This window comes from Mytilus trossulus, chromosome 3 (genome assembly GCF_036588685.1).
Source record: "Mytilus trossulus isolate FHL-02 chromosome 3, PNRI_Mtr1.1.1.hap1, whole genome shotgun sequence".
Taxonomy (NCBI): domain Eukaryota; kingdom Metazoa; phylum Mollusca; class Bivalvia; order Mytilida; family Mytilidae; genus Mytilus; species Mytilus trossulus.
Window position 1 is genome coordinate 56,725,053 of NC_086375.1, and position 18,035 is coordinate 56,743,087.

The following is an 18,035-nucleotide window of genomic DNA, read 5'->3' on the forward strand; positions in this document are numbered from 1 at the left end:
TGTTCTTTTTAAAATTGTAACACGATGATGACTGATGTACCCATATTTTGACTATTTTGATTATTATGTCTGTTTAGTTCAAGCATCATTGTAAATATAACGAAATTTGATGAGACTGTCGTCAAAGTGAGATGTTTAACGCTATAAACTCAGGTTTAATTCATCATTTTCTTCATTTGATAGTGCATCTACCAAGTCAGGAATATGACAGTTCTTGTCCATTCATTTTTTTTTATGTGTTTTGTCATTTGATTTTGCCATGTGACTATGGACTTTTCGATTAGATTTTCCTCTGAGTTCAGTATTTTTGTGATTTTTTTTTATATATATTATATGTATTTGTTAAGGGACCAGCTGACTGAGTTCGCCTCCGGGTACGGGAATTTCTTTCTGCATTGAAGACCTGTTGGTGACCTTCTGCTGTTGTCTGTTCTATGGTCAGATTGTTGTCTCTTTGACACATTCCTCGTTTCTTTTCTCAATTTTACTCTTCGGAAATATTCAAAAAGGAAAGTCCCTAATCAAATGGCAAAATCAAAAGCGCAAACACATCAAACAACTGGATAACAACTGTCATATTCCTAACTTGGTATAGACATTTTCTTATGTAGAAAATGGGGAATTAAACTTGTTTTTTTAGCTAGTCAAACCTTTCACTTGTATGACAGTATGGCAGTTGCTTGAAATAGTGTTTCTATACTACAGACAATAGTGTTTTTATACTACAGAGAATATTAAAATTGAGAATGGAAATGGGGAATGTGTCAAAGAGACAATTGTATACTTATTGATTGGGTATGAGTTGAATAGTAAGTTTATTGTCCCCGAGGCGCAATAGTTGTATCAGCCAATAAACTTAATATTATACGAATATTCAGTCAGTAAGAGTTTTATTATACTCTTTTTATAAGAGACAACAGACAATGTAACAATATAAAATGTCAGGGCTTAATCAAATATCGTACTATAAAAGCAGAACTACAACCATACTGTTTCACGTTGACTTCATATATATTTTGAGTTCTTAATAAAACTGAGAATGGAAATTGGGAATGTGTTCAAGAGACAACAACCCGACCATAGAGCAGACATCAGCAGAAGGTCACCAACAGGTCGTATGCTACGTCCTGTAATGAGGTGAAACCTTGATATTATAGGTTAAACGCAATGTCATAACTCCCGCAGTATTCTCACCATTATCCTATCCCGTAGCTGCAATTGAAATTCCCCAAATTATAATGACGTCTGCGGTCAAATAGTTTCAGCGTAGTCCAAAAGTTGAAATCTATTGACCGTTCCAATAGTTCAACTCTTGCAATTTGAAAATAATAGTGAAGATATTGCGTACTTATTTTATATAAAAAAATTATAACTGAGGTATAATAAAAACAAATTAATATCTGTCTGATTTCAGACTAATGCAGGGATGACAAAAGTGTCGAGTCATCATGTTGAGGCAAAATGAATAAGTATTGACACACACCTTATACCAGAAATCCAATAATAGTTACTTGAATTTAAATAAAAACAATACATTTCTGAGCTAAAATCTTAACCTTGAATAATTTCTGGTTAGTTTGTTCTGCTCATGAAGCATGTGCCGTTTTAGTAAAATTAATGCATTTAAGTTGTTGAGGGTTCACTTTTGAATAACAAAAGCACAATTTCAGCTGAATTAAGATATAATTTATACTTTTCTCTGTCTATAGAGTTGTTCGACTAAATGGCAGTTCATGCAGAAAACATTACACGCTTCATTTTAATTTAAAAAAAATCTTTTTTGGTAACAGAAAACATACACCTTACCATTTTTATTCTGATAAGGACTGTTTTATAAAGGCAGTTTCCAAAGTGACATAATCCAGCTCATTCAGCAACAAGCACGATTTACGGCAGTGGTTTTATGCATTTTTAATGTCTGAATTGGTAAATATTCTTGTTTTCTTCATCGAGAAGCAGTATCAGTGATTTTAGGCAATCTTGGAATATACCTAAATATCGACAGGAGATTTTGTATGAATAGTCAGAATGTTTTGCTTTGTGTTGATAATTTTGGGGCAGAATGAATACAGATTGCATCTTTGAGTTGACAGTTTGTGTTCAAATGGCATACTTTACCAATATTTTAATTATGACAATTAATAATTGGATTAAGCTAATTAAAACTGCCCATAAAATAGAAATAACATGTTCACTTCGACCCTTTCGAAGTAGGGATGAACAGCTGAGTGACTATGTATCCAACGTAACGCTTTTCATATACTAGTATTCTGAATACATTATCATGTATTTTTACAAAACATGTACCTATTACTATCATGCTTATGCTATTTAATGGACAGATTTGATAAACATGAGATACATTTACGACTTTAGTTTAAATCGCATCGTACCATAAATCGACATCTGATTAGATTAGGATACGTTTTATTCGATCAGCAACTTTGTCATGTATTTCATCTTTATTTCTCGCCCTTATCCTTTATCATGAAGCTTTGAAATGTGTCATGTTATAGCGGCTAATCCCTTTTCCTCATTACATAGACAGAGGCCCACCGGGATATAATTGTGGCCAAACATGTGGTAAAGGTGGATGATTTTCGATGAAGGGCACACCTTTTTGTGCGTTCATTCACAGTCCTGATACAACATCTTGGGTTTACTTTTTCGGAAAATTTTAAACAATAAAATTGAGAATGGAAATGTGAAATGTATCAAAGAGACAATAACCCGTCCATAGAAAATACAACAGCAGTAGGTCAGCAACAGGTCTTCAATGTAACGAGAAATTCCCGCACCCGGAGGCGTCCTTCAGCTTGCCCCTAAACAAATATATACTAGTTCAGTGATAATGAACGCCGTACTAATTTCCAAATAGTACAATAGAAACTAAAACTAAAATAATACAAGACTAACAAAGAACAGAGGCTCCTGACTTGGGACAGTCGCAAAAATGCGGCGGGGTTAAAATATATTATTTTTTTCGTACAGTTACTCAGTAAGATAAACATGTCCTTCTGATATTTATGTTATTCAATTTGCACAAGGACAACTCGATATTCATTATCATAATAAAGTCCTGTTATAACTATTTAAACTTGATCAAAATCCTTCGCTGTCACTTTCAAGGTTTTTGATGATCAGTGATTTTTTTTCCAGGTGAACTTGATCCAGACATGGGTTGTCACTATCAAAGTTTTTCATCAGAAACTTTGTCAAAGACAAATCTGCACTGTGATTGCATGATTGCCGTCCAAGTCCATCTATGTTTCAAGAAAAATAGGGCGAGATTCTATTCCATCAAAGTTTACTTTGACGGTTGTTACTTTACAAATATCTATAAAAATCGTTGACAAAGACAACTTGGACAAGAAACTTTGACAACAGGCTAGCCTTCAAACTTGATTAGCTTTAATACGGTTTATCAGATACTTTAAGCAATTGTTTACTGTTTTGGTGCATGGAATGATTGTAAAATGTAGATGTTCGTTTAGCTGGGACTTCGGACCTTGACATTGTCGCAAGCAGTTTAGAATTCATGAGTTTCATATTGTTTAGTTCATTCATTTTTATATCTAGGGTCAACTTCATCTAGCTTTTTCAAAACTTTAATTCAAATTGAACTGACGTAAATAGTACGATTAGTTTTATACTCAAGTACATATCTGAATATTAACTCTTTCAAAAATTAGAATTAATTTTCTGTGATGTTATGAGTATTACTACAAGTTGGACCCGTTATAAATAACCGTAAAATCTCATTTGATTGATTCTTTAAATTTTATTTAGTTGTTTACGAATTTATTGTGAATGCATTTATGTTAAATTGTAACATTCCCAAAGAATTAACAATAATCTCTTTTATTATAATAATGAATATAAAACAAGGAAATACTTAGTAGCACTTTATAAATGATGTTTGTCCGATCTGCATTTCATGGGCTGTCTTCATTATGAATGTGTTAACTCGAACAAAGGAAAAATCAATCAGTACCCGAACACGCGAAGAGTTATTAATGTACATAAATATGCCAGTAGATGTGTGATCATATAGATATATATATATATTATAAATTACTACGAATGTAATTGTAACAAGCTAATGATAAGTTTTATGGAAATAGTTGTTATAATTTATATATTCACGCAATATCTAGCTTTTACAGTTAGCCTCATCAGGCGCGTGAACCCATCCAAGTAAAATAGGCTGTTGTTAAGAAACGCTTAAGCATTTATATGGATTAACTGCAGTGTATTCAAAATGATTCACGCCTAGAAAATAAAATGTTGCTACTAATGTCAGAAAAAAATGTAAAAATATGAATCTCAATGCTAAACAGTTTGACGGCGCATTACATGTATTAAAAATTATTTCATAATATTTCATAATGACTCTTGTTGGCGAATGATATTCTAGTTTATTAATTTCAATTGATGGATAACCGTATTAAATCAGGTTATATTATGAATGGATGATCATATACGTCAATTTGCATTGCTTTTGGAGAACATCCGTTAGCATAATTGATGTCATTTACAACAGAAATACAGTAATTAACATGTAAATTTATTTTTAGTCCTTGTAAATTTTATAGAATCCATATCTATTAGAACATACGTTCTAATTTCTGCATCTTAGCGTTTCACTTATCTTTTACATCTAAAATTTGTGAAAAAAGATATATTCTAGACTACATAAAATGTCATTAAGAAGATTAGTTTATTCAAGTATGTGACATGTTCAACAGAACGTAAAATCAAGCACTTAAGGCTTCTTCTTTAATGAAATCTAATGTTTATGCCAATATATTTGATTTTAAAGCACACCCATCCAATATATTTTTCTAATTGCAATGATTAATACCGAGAACATTTTCAACCTGCATATGGAATGTACATTACTAAACTTATTAGATATTCAAGAGCTTACATCTGCTACTCATACTATAAAAACGTCACCAGTGTCTGAGGAGAAGGCCGATGAACTAATGTTATGTCAAAGAACGTCTCAACCTTTTTCGAAAAAACAAAATTCATTTGAAGATACCAATCTATTGCTGATAAATATTCCATATCAACTTCACAAATGTCACATGATTGTCTTCAAATATAGATTTGTTTGTCATCTTGATAACGTGTTATAGAGTACTATGTTTCTTTGTAAATTATTAAGCTTTACCGTTTATTTCATTTTTGATAATATCGTTTTGATTGGCTTGGTACTTATATCGCCATTATGTAATTGTGCTATGGTCATTTTGATATTTGTGTCTGCAATTTCTGCTTATGTGATTTGTCTATAAGCCATTTTGCCTTTCATTTTTGTTGTTGACATATTTGTTTGTTTATATAGTGTTTAAAATTAGTGGTAATGGAATTTGTATGCAACTGTCATACAAGTGAGAGGTTTATGTAGCTTCAAACTAGTTTTAATCCACCATTTTCAACATACAGAAATGCCTGTACCATGTCAGAAATGTGACAGTTGCTTCCATTTGTTAGATGGTTGGAGCTTTTGATTTTGAAAATGTATTGGATTTCCGTATGAAATTCTCCTTGTAAATCATTTTTTTTTTGGGTTAAATTGCTCCTTATACGATATATGATTTCTAGTCAAATCTCGATAAATATTTTTTTTTATAAGCATGTAATTAAAAGCGACATATGTATAAACAGCTAATAGCTCTTTTGAAACGTGGATAATGTCTCTTTCCAGATCTATGTATCCTGTGTACAGTTTTTAGTTCATTTTGTCAACTTTGTAACTATCGAAAAAAGGATGTATTGTCACAATTTATCAATTTGATATCAAGACAAGCCTTCGAGGGAAGTTTTTACGAACCATATTGTAAAACTCTCCGTATTTCTTTTTTACATCAATCGAGTTGTTTCCTATACACTACCAGATGTCATAAAGAATAAACTATAGTTGTTCCTGTATTAGAAAGTTTTCCAATGTCTTTTTATTGAACTGGTCATCTAGGCATATTTCATGCCAGTATATATAAAAAGTGCAATCACAAAAATACTTAACTCCGAGGAAAAATCAAAACAGAAATCCCTAATCAAATGGCAAAATCTAAAGCTCAAATACATCAAACGAATGAATAACAACTATCATATTTTAATGATATCTTACTATCCTTTTCTATTTTTCCTTTGATTTTAAGTGTTACATAAGACTATCAACCGCTTTGCCAGAGCTTCATGTGCTATAACTATAAATATATCGCGCTTTTTTATTTTTAATTGCAAGTTGATGTTCTATGATTTGAAATTCTGATGAGTTGTTGTTTTTAATCATGTTCATCAACAAAGATATCATATTTTGGTCTCTCCCCATAAGATTCATAACTCCTTTTTAGGACAAAGACAGGTTTTTTAAGCATTTATACTGGTGTTGGTAGATTAAAGTTTCTGTCATAATCTTCGAAAAAATACTGAGAATTACTGTAGATTTTATGAATTGTTTTTGTCATGTTGCAGAGGAATAACTGGTTGTCATCGACTGCATACAATTGAACCCGGCGTGTTTGGCAGATTCCAAGTCTTGAACAGAATGTAAGCAGTTTAAGTATAAAAAATGAAATTATAATTTTACAATTACAATTTTATTCATTTTGGTTTTAAAAAGAGATTATCAGGACGTACGTACAGTATCGTAAAACATCATGCCTTGACTTCATCGACTGCACAGTTATTACATCCACCATCACCAATAACACCATCACCAATAACACCATCACCAATAACACAATCGACAAACCAAACATATTCATAAAGAATACAACATCTATGCCCTAATATATATAATATATTTATTTACAGTCAAACTTGTTGACGTCACACGAACCAATGTTTGTGTCCATTTCTTTCTTGGAATATAGATGTTGTAGAAACATACTGTATAAGTTAAGCCAACGCAACAAAACATGAATATCACGGACATTCTTTATTTCATATAGTTATCTAATAAAAAAAATATATGCCATTTCCTGTCACTTAACAAACACACAAAATGGCATTGGCAGATGGATGGATTTCCGGTTTGCGAGATTCATTCATTAAGAACACTGCATGATTATTACAATACTTATATCAACGTCTAGATAGAAAATTTAAAATACTGTTCGCATTACGTAATTTTTGTTAAAAAAAACCCAGATCGACAATATTTGTACTGTACTTTATAACTCCAGTTTGTTTTAAATCATGACAGATTCGTATTAAAAAAAACAACCACAGATCACGTTGACATAATATTAGAGTTAAAAGATGGTATAATTATGCACTTTTTTGTTTAGACACATACTTCACAGCGGTTTGACAAGTGTGCCAAATTTTGAGAATTTTGTTACTGTCAATAAAGATCAGAATGGTTTAATAGATGAAATGTAAGTAAATTAAGGAGAAACATACCTAATTGTTGCTTTGTTTCTCTGGAATGAACGCCATTAATGATATTCAGGGACAGATTTCGACCAGCAAAAGATGAGTGAGGTTAAGCATTGTAGCTGTTTTACCTCACGTGGTCATCATTTATATAAAAAAAAATATTAGTAGTGATACGATTGCTTATTAGACCGACCATAATTTAAGCACCCTAGTCTTGTAAGAAATTCTTACACAGTTATATGTCACTTTATATGTAAACAATTGGCAAACACGAGTACTTTAATGATCAGTTGCGTTTTAAGTTGAAAACCGATGTGGACATCTGATCAATTGGTTACATTTTCTAAACATCGAAAATACAAGTGACAAAATATATGCGTCTGACAGAATTGGATGTTACACTTTTTTCTTTTGTTTCAATGGGTGTTCCATAGAAAAAAATAACTATTTTGTTATCTTTTAAGTGACTTGTCTAATAATAGAATAGAAGAAATAAAAGAACATGCTTTTCTGAGTGTGAAGGTGAATATACTGTGAGTATCTTTTTTTTTTAATTTTTACATTCTTTAACCATTTCGAATTTCAATCGTTCGTTCTGGTAGTACTTTGTAAAAGTGTCCACTATAATTATGAATCACACTCTACTTAAATCGAAATCAAGTCCTATAAAAAGAAAACAAACAAATCATCTCAAACCTTTACCATACAAACACCATTTGCTATTATCAGATAATGTTTCTAGGATGGAAAAAAGTCCCTATACTGGTTACTCTAATGCGTATTGATGGACAAATGTATACAAAATAAAATATGTACATCATATACTAAGTAGACGGGATCTTAACGTCACACTTTTGCCAAAAATAGATGTAAATATGTTTGTTCTTATTTATACGAATGTATCTTATAATTTGAAGATGTCCCTTGGGGAATTAATTCGTGTGAATTGACGACCTAAGTTACGTCTCTACTGATATTTTCGTATCGGATTTGTTTTTCAATACTTATATACTAAAAATCTGTTTATTAGTTGCCCTTCTTGGACGTACTTGCAAATTTATTATAAGAACCAGAATCGATTCAATTAAATGATAAATGTGATCTTAATCTACACCAATAAGATGCGGTATGATAGCCAAAGAGGTCGAAAGACGAGGAACAAACAACTATAAGTCCTTGTTGGGCATCCTATAAAATAAAAAAGATCCGGTATGATTGCCAATAAGACAACTATCGACAACAGATAAAAAAAAACATAGAAATTAACCGAACAGCCTTCAACAATGAGCAAAGCTCATACTGCATAGTCCACATTTAAACGTTCCGAAATTACAAATGTAAAAAAATCGATCAAGAAAACTTACAGTCTAATATTCAAAATAAATAATAAAAGATGATATCATATCAACACTTGACAACCACTGAATTACAGCATTGATGACGTAGTTTTAGATTTTTGAAATTACATTTTATTTTTGCGAAATCTGCTCTTAAATATCGTATTTACTGAGATATGTTAATACAATTTGCTGCTGAAGATTTAAAGTTGTTAATCGAGAGTGGGAAGTTGACTAAGAGAATCAAATATTTATCCCGCTTGTCTTGAATTCAGGTGTTAAGCTGTTAATATTTGCTCTGTTATATTGCAATTGCTGAATAACGTAAACGCCATAATTGTGACACGAATTTCTATTTCAAGAAAAATATCTATTCATAAAGTTCACTCTGTAATTATTTAAGGGGCGAAGGACATTTTACTATGTAAAAGATATTTTCGTTGTTCATGTTTGTTTCTAAGAAGGCTTTGGATAAGTTCTGCTTTATCATGATCAAAAATGCTAGCAAGATCAAACAATACGGTTAATACCTCACACATGCATTTCAAATATATGTAATCTACAAAACTGGTACCTATAAATTATACATAGTCTTTTTTTTCAATTTCTAGAGGTAACACTTTGTTAATTTTTTCATGGCATAATCATTATTCTTCTTGATTGCAGGACACTAGATAACAACAAGTTGAGAAAGATCTACGACGGCGCATTCTTTAAATCGCAGGTAAAAACCCTGTAAGTAAGATAATATTTCTAATTTATTATTCTTAATGCAATTAAGAAACAGAATGGAAAACATATTGTTGAATTTCTTGCAAACAACTGTTTTAACCCCAAAAATGACAAGAATAAGCTATTAACTTTAGGCTTTATCGGACTAAATATCAGAAGCATTCTCTAACTGGTTATGCGTTATACTCTTTGATATGTTCCCCATTTCCATTCTCAACTTCATTAATTAATATTTTTATTGCAATTGTGAATATAAAACTCACGAAAGGTACACAAGCATATAATTTGATGCGACAGACGTGCGTTTTGTCCATGCACATACGACTCATCAATGTCGCTCGATAATAAAAAATGCAAATTCATACACAATTTATCATCATTTTATAAAACAGTGAATTGAGAAAATTACCCATATTCATGTCAAATATTGGTCACCAATGGACTTAAGAAACATATAAGGAAGAAACATCCACCAACAGAGACATCTAGCAAGTAACCGTAAATTAATTAATTCAATATGTGGTGACTATGTTGAATGCATCTATCTCATCGAACTAGAGATAAAGGATACTACAGATACAGTTAAATCGGCCTCATATCTTGACTTACATCTAGAAATTGACAATGAGACGATTGAAAACAAAACATTACGACAAAAGAGATGATTTTAGCTTTCCAATTGTGAACTTTCAATTTCTAAGTAGCAACATTCCAGCAGCACCTGCATACGGGGTATATATCTCCCAATTGATACGATATTCCCGTGCTTGTATTTCCTATCATGATTTTCTTGATAGAGGGTTGCTGCTCACAAGGAAGCTTTTAAACCAAGAGTTCGGAATGGTGCAGTTGAAATCATCCCTTCGTAAATTTTACGGACGCCATCCCGAGTTGGTTGACCGTTATGGAACCGTTTCACAGATGATATTGAATATATTCCTTACGTCATAACTACAATCCCCTTCCCTTTCATGAATGTGACCTACTTACCTGATTTGTTATAACATGAGCAACACGACGGGTTGCTTATTCTTAAGTTTTCTATGTTGTGTCATGTGCACTATTGTGTGTATGTTTGTCTTTTTCATTTTTAGCCATGGCGTTGTCAGTTTATTTTCGATTTATGAGTTTGACTGTCCTTCTGATATCTTTCGTCCCTCTTTTGCATCAAAGATACTAGCCTAAAATGATGTTATGGTAAAATCAAACAAAAAAAGCATACAATAGCCAAAAAGGACATTACAACAAAAACAGGCAATATGTGCGAATGCATTTGCAAACCGATACAAAAGCTTAAATATGTTTTTGCATCAAAACACCACTTCACTCGGACCATATAAAACATGTACTAGTATTTTCTATCAGTCACCTTCATCCATAATGGGGTACTCGACTCATATTTTCTAAATCATGACTAAGAAAGATTTGTATGCTACTGGAAGTACAAAAAGTCAAATATATACAAACAGAAATCAATACTTTCCCCTGAGTCCTAATATACAGGATCTTCTGTTAACAAATTGGATAGGGGTGTGTGGGGTATGGCAAACATTAAAAATAAGCTCACATTTCATGTAAACAAGCTTTTCCCGAAATAAACAATTGATAGTAAGAGTGACATCGAAATTGGATATATTGAATCCGAATCTATATGCGTCCGTCACTTTCCTATGACTTTCATCTATATAACTTCCAATCAAACAAGGCAAATCGAAGGTCTATTTTTCTACAAACGTTTCACTTGTGTAATGAATTCAAAATCAAATGTTATCTTTCTTTGCCATATTTGTTTTCATTTATATACGTTTCATTCATCCAGTCAATAGAAATTAAAATCCATCTGAAAAATATCTTTCTAGCACAACAAACTTTTTTTTGAAGCAGATGCATTTAACTTTGGCCCTTTTTCCAAAAAAACATTAGACTGTTCAGATTTTATTATTGATTTGTTACAACTACCACAATTGCTGCTAATAATTTTAAGCACTATATCATGTGCGGAAAACTGTATTTTCAATATGCAAATTGTATTTTGCTTTTTTTGATTTGATGATAGAAGGCGTATAATATCGTGTTTACTAGGCTCCGCCGCTCAATTTTTATTCTGTAACCCATTACATTTTGAGTTTCGTTAATTCTTCTAAATCTGATAACATGGACCGTTTTCTGGTTAATTTGACTTAATAGATCTTTTTTAATTGCAGACAACTACAAAATAATCCAACTTTAACTGAAATTGGAGAAAACGCTTTCGATTCAATAGAGATCCTGGAAAATTTGTAAGTATTGAGAAATTTTAAAACAGACTATGAACTCTTTTTAAATTTTGATAAGATATTTGTCTTTTAAACAACACATGGATCAAAGAATGATTTGTGAAACGCTATACCAATGTCCTCTCGCATAATATTAGTATAGTAAAATTATACCAATATATTATTGTTAAAGATTGTATACAGTGACCATGTTCGATAGGAGTATTAGTATCCTCTGCAATTTCAGCCATCTATTAATCCTATAGAGTTGAAGACATTCATAAACACAACACAACTGGTAATAATAACCGACGATGAACATCTTGTAATAAAAAAATCAACAAAAGTCAACATTTATCCAGTAAGTTTCAACTGTGTTAAATTCAAGGCACTTGTTTTGGCGGCAGTAGAATTTCGATTTTGGGATAGATATGTATTTTCAATAGATTAGTCATATGTCAAATTAATGGTTTATACATGACATACTTATTTCATTAATGAAAAATTGAATGCTTCTTTTGGTAACTTCATTGGGGTGTAAAAACGTTGTCATGTAAATACTAAAAAAGTGAAGATGTATATAACCAAAGTTACAGAAAAAGAAAAGCTGAATCTTAAGTCAATTTTTACTCACGGAGTTGAAACCATTATTACAAAATTTATAAACGTAAAGTTAAGGTATCTTTTTAATTATGTCATTGACGAAAAATTACTGGCAGTATCGATCCATCGCTAGCAAATGACAAAACTTAACAATCGAGTACAATGTGTGCCTTTAAATTGTTCTTTATAAATTAAGACTAGCTGACTGAGTCAAATTTAAGAATAAGCCACGTTAAGCTAATGAAGTTCTATTGTTGCTGTATTTCATCTTTATACCCTAGTGGTCCGGTAGTACTAACCGAGAATTTTCTATAAGTATGTAAGGAAATTAAAATCAAGAGTACGAAAGATCTGTAATTATATTTTATTATATGTTTAACCATCTTATATAACCAAAGAATAATCTATTGCGAGGCATTTTGTAAAGCTAGAAGAAGATAAGAAAACGTGTCAAACTGAATTAATTTAACACGATTCTGTCAGATAAGTTAATTTGGATGATATTTTCTCATTGATATGTATGACTTTAGGAAGATAATATAACTTTAAATTATCAATATTCACTTATGTATAAAATGAATATTGTCAAAATTGGAATGGGATTTCAGTGAAAATAAAATTACATGAATAAATGAAGACGTTGGTGTTGCATCCCAACAACACGTAAGTGTGAGGTCAAAATACAGACGTCAACTTACTTAGGTTATTTCATTATTGTTATTCTAATTAATAAACTTAGATATTGCTTAGTATTAAATGTCACACTTTTGGAAATTAGAATGCGCCCATTTATCGCTGACGTCACATCACAAGCACCTGCAAAGTATTATTCAAAAGCGACGATCGAGAACCAAGAAATACGTAACATTTAAAAAAAAGAATAGTAATATGCTATGGTTTAAAGTAGGAAAATCGCGGTTGTCTGATGTTACGATTCCTTATCAATGATAAAAAGGTAAAAAATCGCAGTAAATGGTCATTAACCTACAGTAAGGTAAAAATGATATATAAAAGACAACTCATATCACCGACCGTGCGAGGGCTGTTAACAAGCTAGGGTTGTCATAAACCTCGTCATCGTCGGAAAAGAGTAGGACAATAGTTGCGTACAAAGTGTAAATGGGCTCCAAACATGTACAGTAATGTTGGTTATCGAATTCGTACTTTATTAATATTTTCTATTAATTTAATTTTTCAATAAAACAGTTATATATTCTCATATAAACTAAGATTCGGTTGCATTCAAAACGCATATATTATTTCCCTCAGAAATTTCTGTACAAAATTCTTTCGCCTTTTTCTGTCTTAATGTGGAAATGACATGTTTTGAATGCGTGAAATTTAGTAAAGTTCATATCGAATGTTAATAAACGAATGAAATATTTCCTGATGTAATGATTTACTTTTTACTAAATATATAGCAAATCTTTTTTTTATTAACTTTGCTTACGTTATACCTATATTGGAGTTGAACGACCTTTTCATGATAACTAATCTTGTTTCTTTTCTTTAATTTACAGAGATCTTTCAAGGACTTCTATTGAAAGCTTACCAAGGAAAGGATTAGCGAGTATAGTTAAGCTACGTTTGATAGGTACTAAATCGTTGAGGCAGTTTCCTCCTGTTATACATTTTAGCAGAATTCAAACAGCACAACTCTATTATCCTCACCATTGCTGCTTCTTCAAAAATCCAGAAAAGCAAAATCCTACTGAATGGAGAGCTTACATAGAGTTTCAAAGACGTATCCAACAAGAATGTTCAATTCCATCATTCAGTTCCACAGAGACACCCGTTATGTCCGATAAAAGCGTTGTAGAGTCATCTACGTATGAATCTTTGCACAAAAAAAGATTAAAAAGAGATATGTTTTCTAGTCGGTTCATATATAATGATACTTATGACGAGGTATGGAATGATAATCTTGGTTTTGGCAATCCTGCTTTTGTCAATAAATCAAAATACCATTCGTCGCATTTTGAAACGGAAGGAAACATCGGATATTTTGATGATATACCGTCTAATGTATCCCATCCTCATGCATTCTGCGGGCAAGTTGTAAAGGATTATCGTCAAGTCATCTGTACTCCAGAACCAGATGCATTTAACCCTTGTGAAGATCTAATGGGTTATGATTGGTTACGAATATTTGTGTGGATAATTGTTCTTGCTTCTTTATTTGGAAATTCTGTTGTTCTGATTGTCTTGATAAAAAGTAGGAGCAAATTCAATGTAACGAAATTTCTGATGTGTAATTTAGCGTTTGCAGATTTAATGATGGGCGTCTATTTGTTACTTCTTGCCTCAATTGATGCACATACTCTGAATGAGTACTTTAATTATGCCGTTATTTGGCAAAACGAAGGAGGATGCCAAGCAGCAGGATTTCTAACCGTATTTTCATGTGAACTGTCAATATTTACACTGACCATAATTACTCTTGAAAGATGGTATGCCATTAGTCACGCTATTCATCTTACTAAACGTTTGCGTATTAGACAGGCAATGATGTTCATGGCATTTGGTTGGCTATATGCTTTATTTATGGCGCACTTACCTTTAGTAGGCATAAGCAGTTACGGTCATGTAAGCATTTGCCTTCCAATGAAAGTTGAGGACGCTATTGACATTGCTTATGTCGTTTCTCTCCTTGTAGTAAATGGAGTTGCTTTCTTATGTATCGCTGGTTGTTACATTAACATGTATTGCAAGGTGAGAGGAAGTCATGCAAATGTTCGTAACAACGATGCTTCTATTGCCAAACGTATGGCAATGCTCGTCTTTACAAACTTTGCTTGTTGGGCTCCCATTGCTTTTTTCGGTCTTACCGCGTCTGCAGGACTCCCATTGATTGACATAACCAATTCCAAAATTTTATTAGTGTTTTTCTATCCACTTAATTCTTTTGCAAATCCTTATTTGTATGTCATTATAACGAAGCAATTTCGAAAAGATTTATACATATTGCTCGGAAAATACGGTATTTGCACAGAAAGAGCTAACCGATACAGAGTAACTTTCACAAGCAATTCAAGGAACAGCTTAGCAAACAGAAATGGAATAAAAACTAAATGTACTTCTTCTACAGGTAAACCTTTATTCTCAAGGTCGCCATCGAATAGTGAATCAAACTGTTCTACGTCAACTTTTCTCCACAATACTGTTAAACAACCATCTATACGAATAAGCCTGCCGGATTGCAAAGCAGTTGACAAAGAACTAAATGAATCTTCCGATGGACAAACAGAAAGGCGTTTACGTTCTCCTCCTCCTTATATTCGGAGCGCTAGTGAGTATGTTGTGTTTTTTCCTCCGCCTAGAAGAGACAGCTATCCAAAATACAAATACCAGAGCGCTAGGCACATAACTGTAGATACGAGCTTAAATGGTAATTTCACGGACACTGCAAACGGTTCTTTGAGCGACGATAATCCAAGGGTTCTTCAGAAGCGTATCTTTTTGGAAGATTCCGAACAACAACATGTTATAAACCCTATAGACGAAGAAATATTAGAAGAATACGAGACAACAAAGTTAGCAGATGTTCTAATATTGACTGAAGTAACTGGAAATGACAATATTAAAAATAAATCTAGAGGTGACACAACAGACAATGAAGGTGACGAAGATAGTATTCAACAGACATTATTGAAACATTGTACCCTAAGAGAATCTCCTGTTCCGGGGATGGATAGAAAATGTCCCAGTGATTCTATATTATCTGATATTGCTAGAGATTATAATTTTGAACTCAACAACATGGTTACAAGTCCATCAAAAAGTAGTCCGGTTTTGGATGAACTTGATGACAGACGCGTTATATTTGAATGAATGGATCATGAAATAGTATTGCGATACGATAATTTGTTAATTTAAAAATGAAACAAGTCAATATATAACCTTGAGTAAAAAGCTTGTATCAACTTTTTAATTGCCCATTTACATTTATCTGAGTAAACAGTCTCTGTCTATTTATTTCAAATTCAGTAAATTTTAAAATTGAAAAATAAAAATATTTAAAGGAAAGATATACATTTTCTATAAAATCTAACTTAAATTAAGATAGATCAAATATCACCGTGTAGAACGCCACATGCGGAGTGTCGGCTATGTTTGATACGGGGCGGCAATTTCGAAGCGAGGAAGAACTATCAAAGTAAGTTTAGGTATCAAACTTTCTTTATTTAGAATTATTGGTACCATATACACGGAAGGAACTGAAACACAATATTTTTCCTGCAAGCAAAATCAGTCGTATTCAGTGCTTTGTTTTCTCAAACACCTCTCCCTAGTTTTCCGTGTTTCAGATTTTGAGGCTTCGTATGCAAATTTCTGAATAAAAAACTACTTTTGACGACTTCCCTCTGGCACATTTATATAGAATTGAAATCCTATTGTAGAATTTAATCAAATACCACCTTCATACTTAAAATTAATTGGTTATAAAACTAGTTTTTCATCAAAATATATAGTGTCGATCGGGGTGTCAGATTTTGCATCTGAAGAGGTAGAGGCTTCCAATAAATAATGAATAGATTTGCATATGAATCATGTATATCGGTCTTTATCTGATACTTTTTTAATTCAAACACATCTACTATATTATGATAACAAATAAAAAATTGAAAGTACTTCAATTTCTTGTTTTTAACGTCATATAAGACATGTGCTTTTGATTTCATAAATAATCAAAAATGACATAATTTGTTTTTGTGTGAAGCTGGAAAATAATTTCTTTTCCTTTACAGTCACTATCATGCTCAGATTAAAATTCACTGATGTGGCTCAATGCACCGAAACATGGTGAAAAATCATAGAGCAGATCTCCATATAAGATATTGCCAAAGTCACTAACAGTCAAACTCTATCATTGGCATCAAAGTTCTTCATCAGGTTCCTCACAAAAGCGCGTGTGCATGCTGCAAAAAAAAAATACCCACTCACTCCGAAACGAAATCGATAACTCTCTCAAATAAAACACTCACCGGCATCTTTATCATCAATTGACAATACAGCTTCAAGGAGATCTGAAGACGGTGGCACTACTATTCTCAACAATTTCAAAAAGCGATTCAAAATCTTAAAAAACTTTCTATGGCTGTTGATTTTTTATCTTTTGTCCGAATAGTAAAAGCAAATAAATTTCCGTTAGACAATATATTATTTTTCGTCTTTTCTTTGGGAGGGTCAGATTCATGACAAGAAGAATAACATCGGAAATATGGTATCGGGAAACAACTAAGAGATTTTGGAAAACTTGCTACAAACTTTTTAACATCCTACTAGAAGACCAAATAAAAACAAATCAAACAATTATTGGGTATAGACAAGTTTTTGAAACTTTTTCTTTGTAAAAGAGCACATGAGGGTCTTAAAACTTTAGGTCTACGAATGAAAGGTCATAAAGAGCTTGCCATCCGCCAAAATTTTGGTCTTTAAAAGCTTGAAGGAATGGCGGTTGACAATTGGCATCAATCGATATCTGTGTTCGTGATCGGTGGATTACAGGCGTCATTGTTTCATATAATGGAACTTGGGGGAAATTGCCTTTCTTCAACTCGGTTCTTTCTAGTGCCAGTGACATATTTGGAACACAATCACATAATGTTATTGAAAGCACAGTAGACATCTTGTATTAAAGAAACCATGTCAGCCTCATGGAACATTATGAAATGTTTTAATGTTAGAACCAATATATCTTAAACAGAGGTCA

General features: G+C 32.2%; 1 protein-coding gene across 1 annotated transcript in view; it reads left to right on the forward strand.

Annotated features, from left to right (window-relative positions):
* The window catches only part of LOC134710895 (lutropin-choriogonadotropic hormone receptor-like), a 68,880-nt gene extending 52,658 nt beyond the window's left edge, over positions 1-16,222 (forward strand). Inside the window, exons 4-9 of the mRNA XM_063571304.1 lie at positions 6,487-6,561; positions 7,305-7,394; positions 7,860-7,928; positions 9,399-9,467; positions 11,669-11,743; positions 13,843-16,222. Coding sequence (XP_063427374.1) covers positions 6,487-6,561; positions 7,305-7,394; positions 7,860-7,928; positions 9,399-9,467; positions 11,669-11,743; positions 13,843-16,153 — 2,689 coding nt within the window. The 3' untranslated portion in view covers positions 16,154-16,222. The remainder of the gene's footprint in view (positions 1-6,486; positions 6,562-7,304; positions 7,395-7,859; positions 7,929-9,398; positions 9,468-11,668; positions 11,744-13,842) is intronic.
* The last annotated feature ends 1,813 nt before the right edge of the window (positions 16,223-18,035 follow it).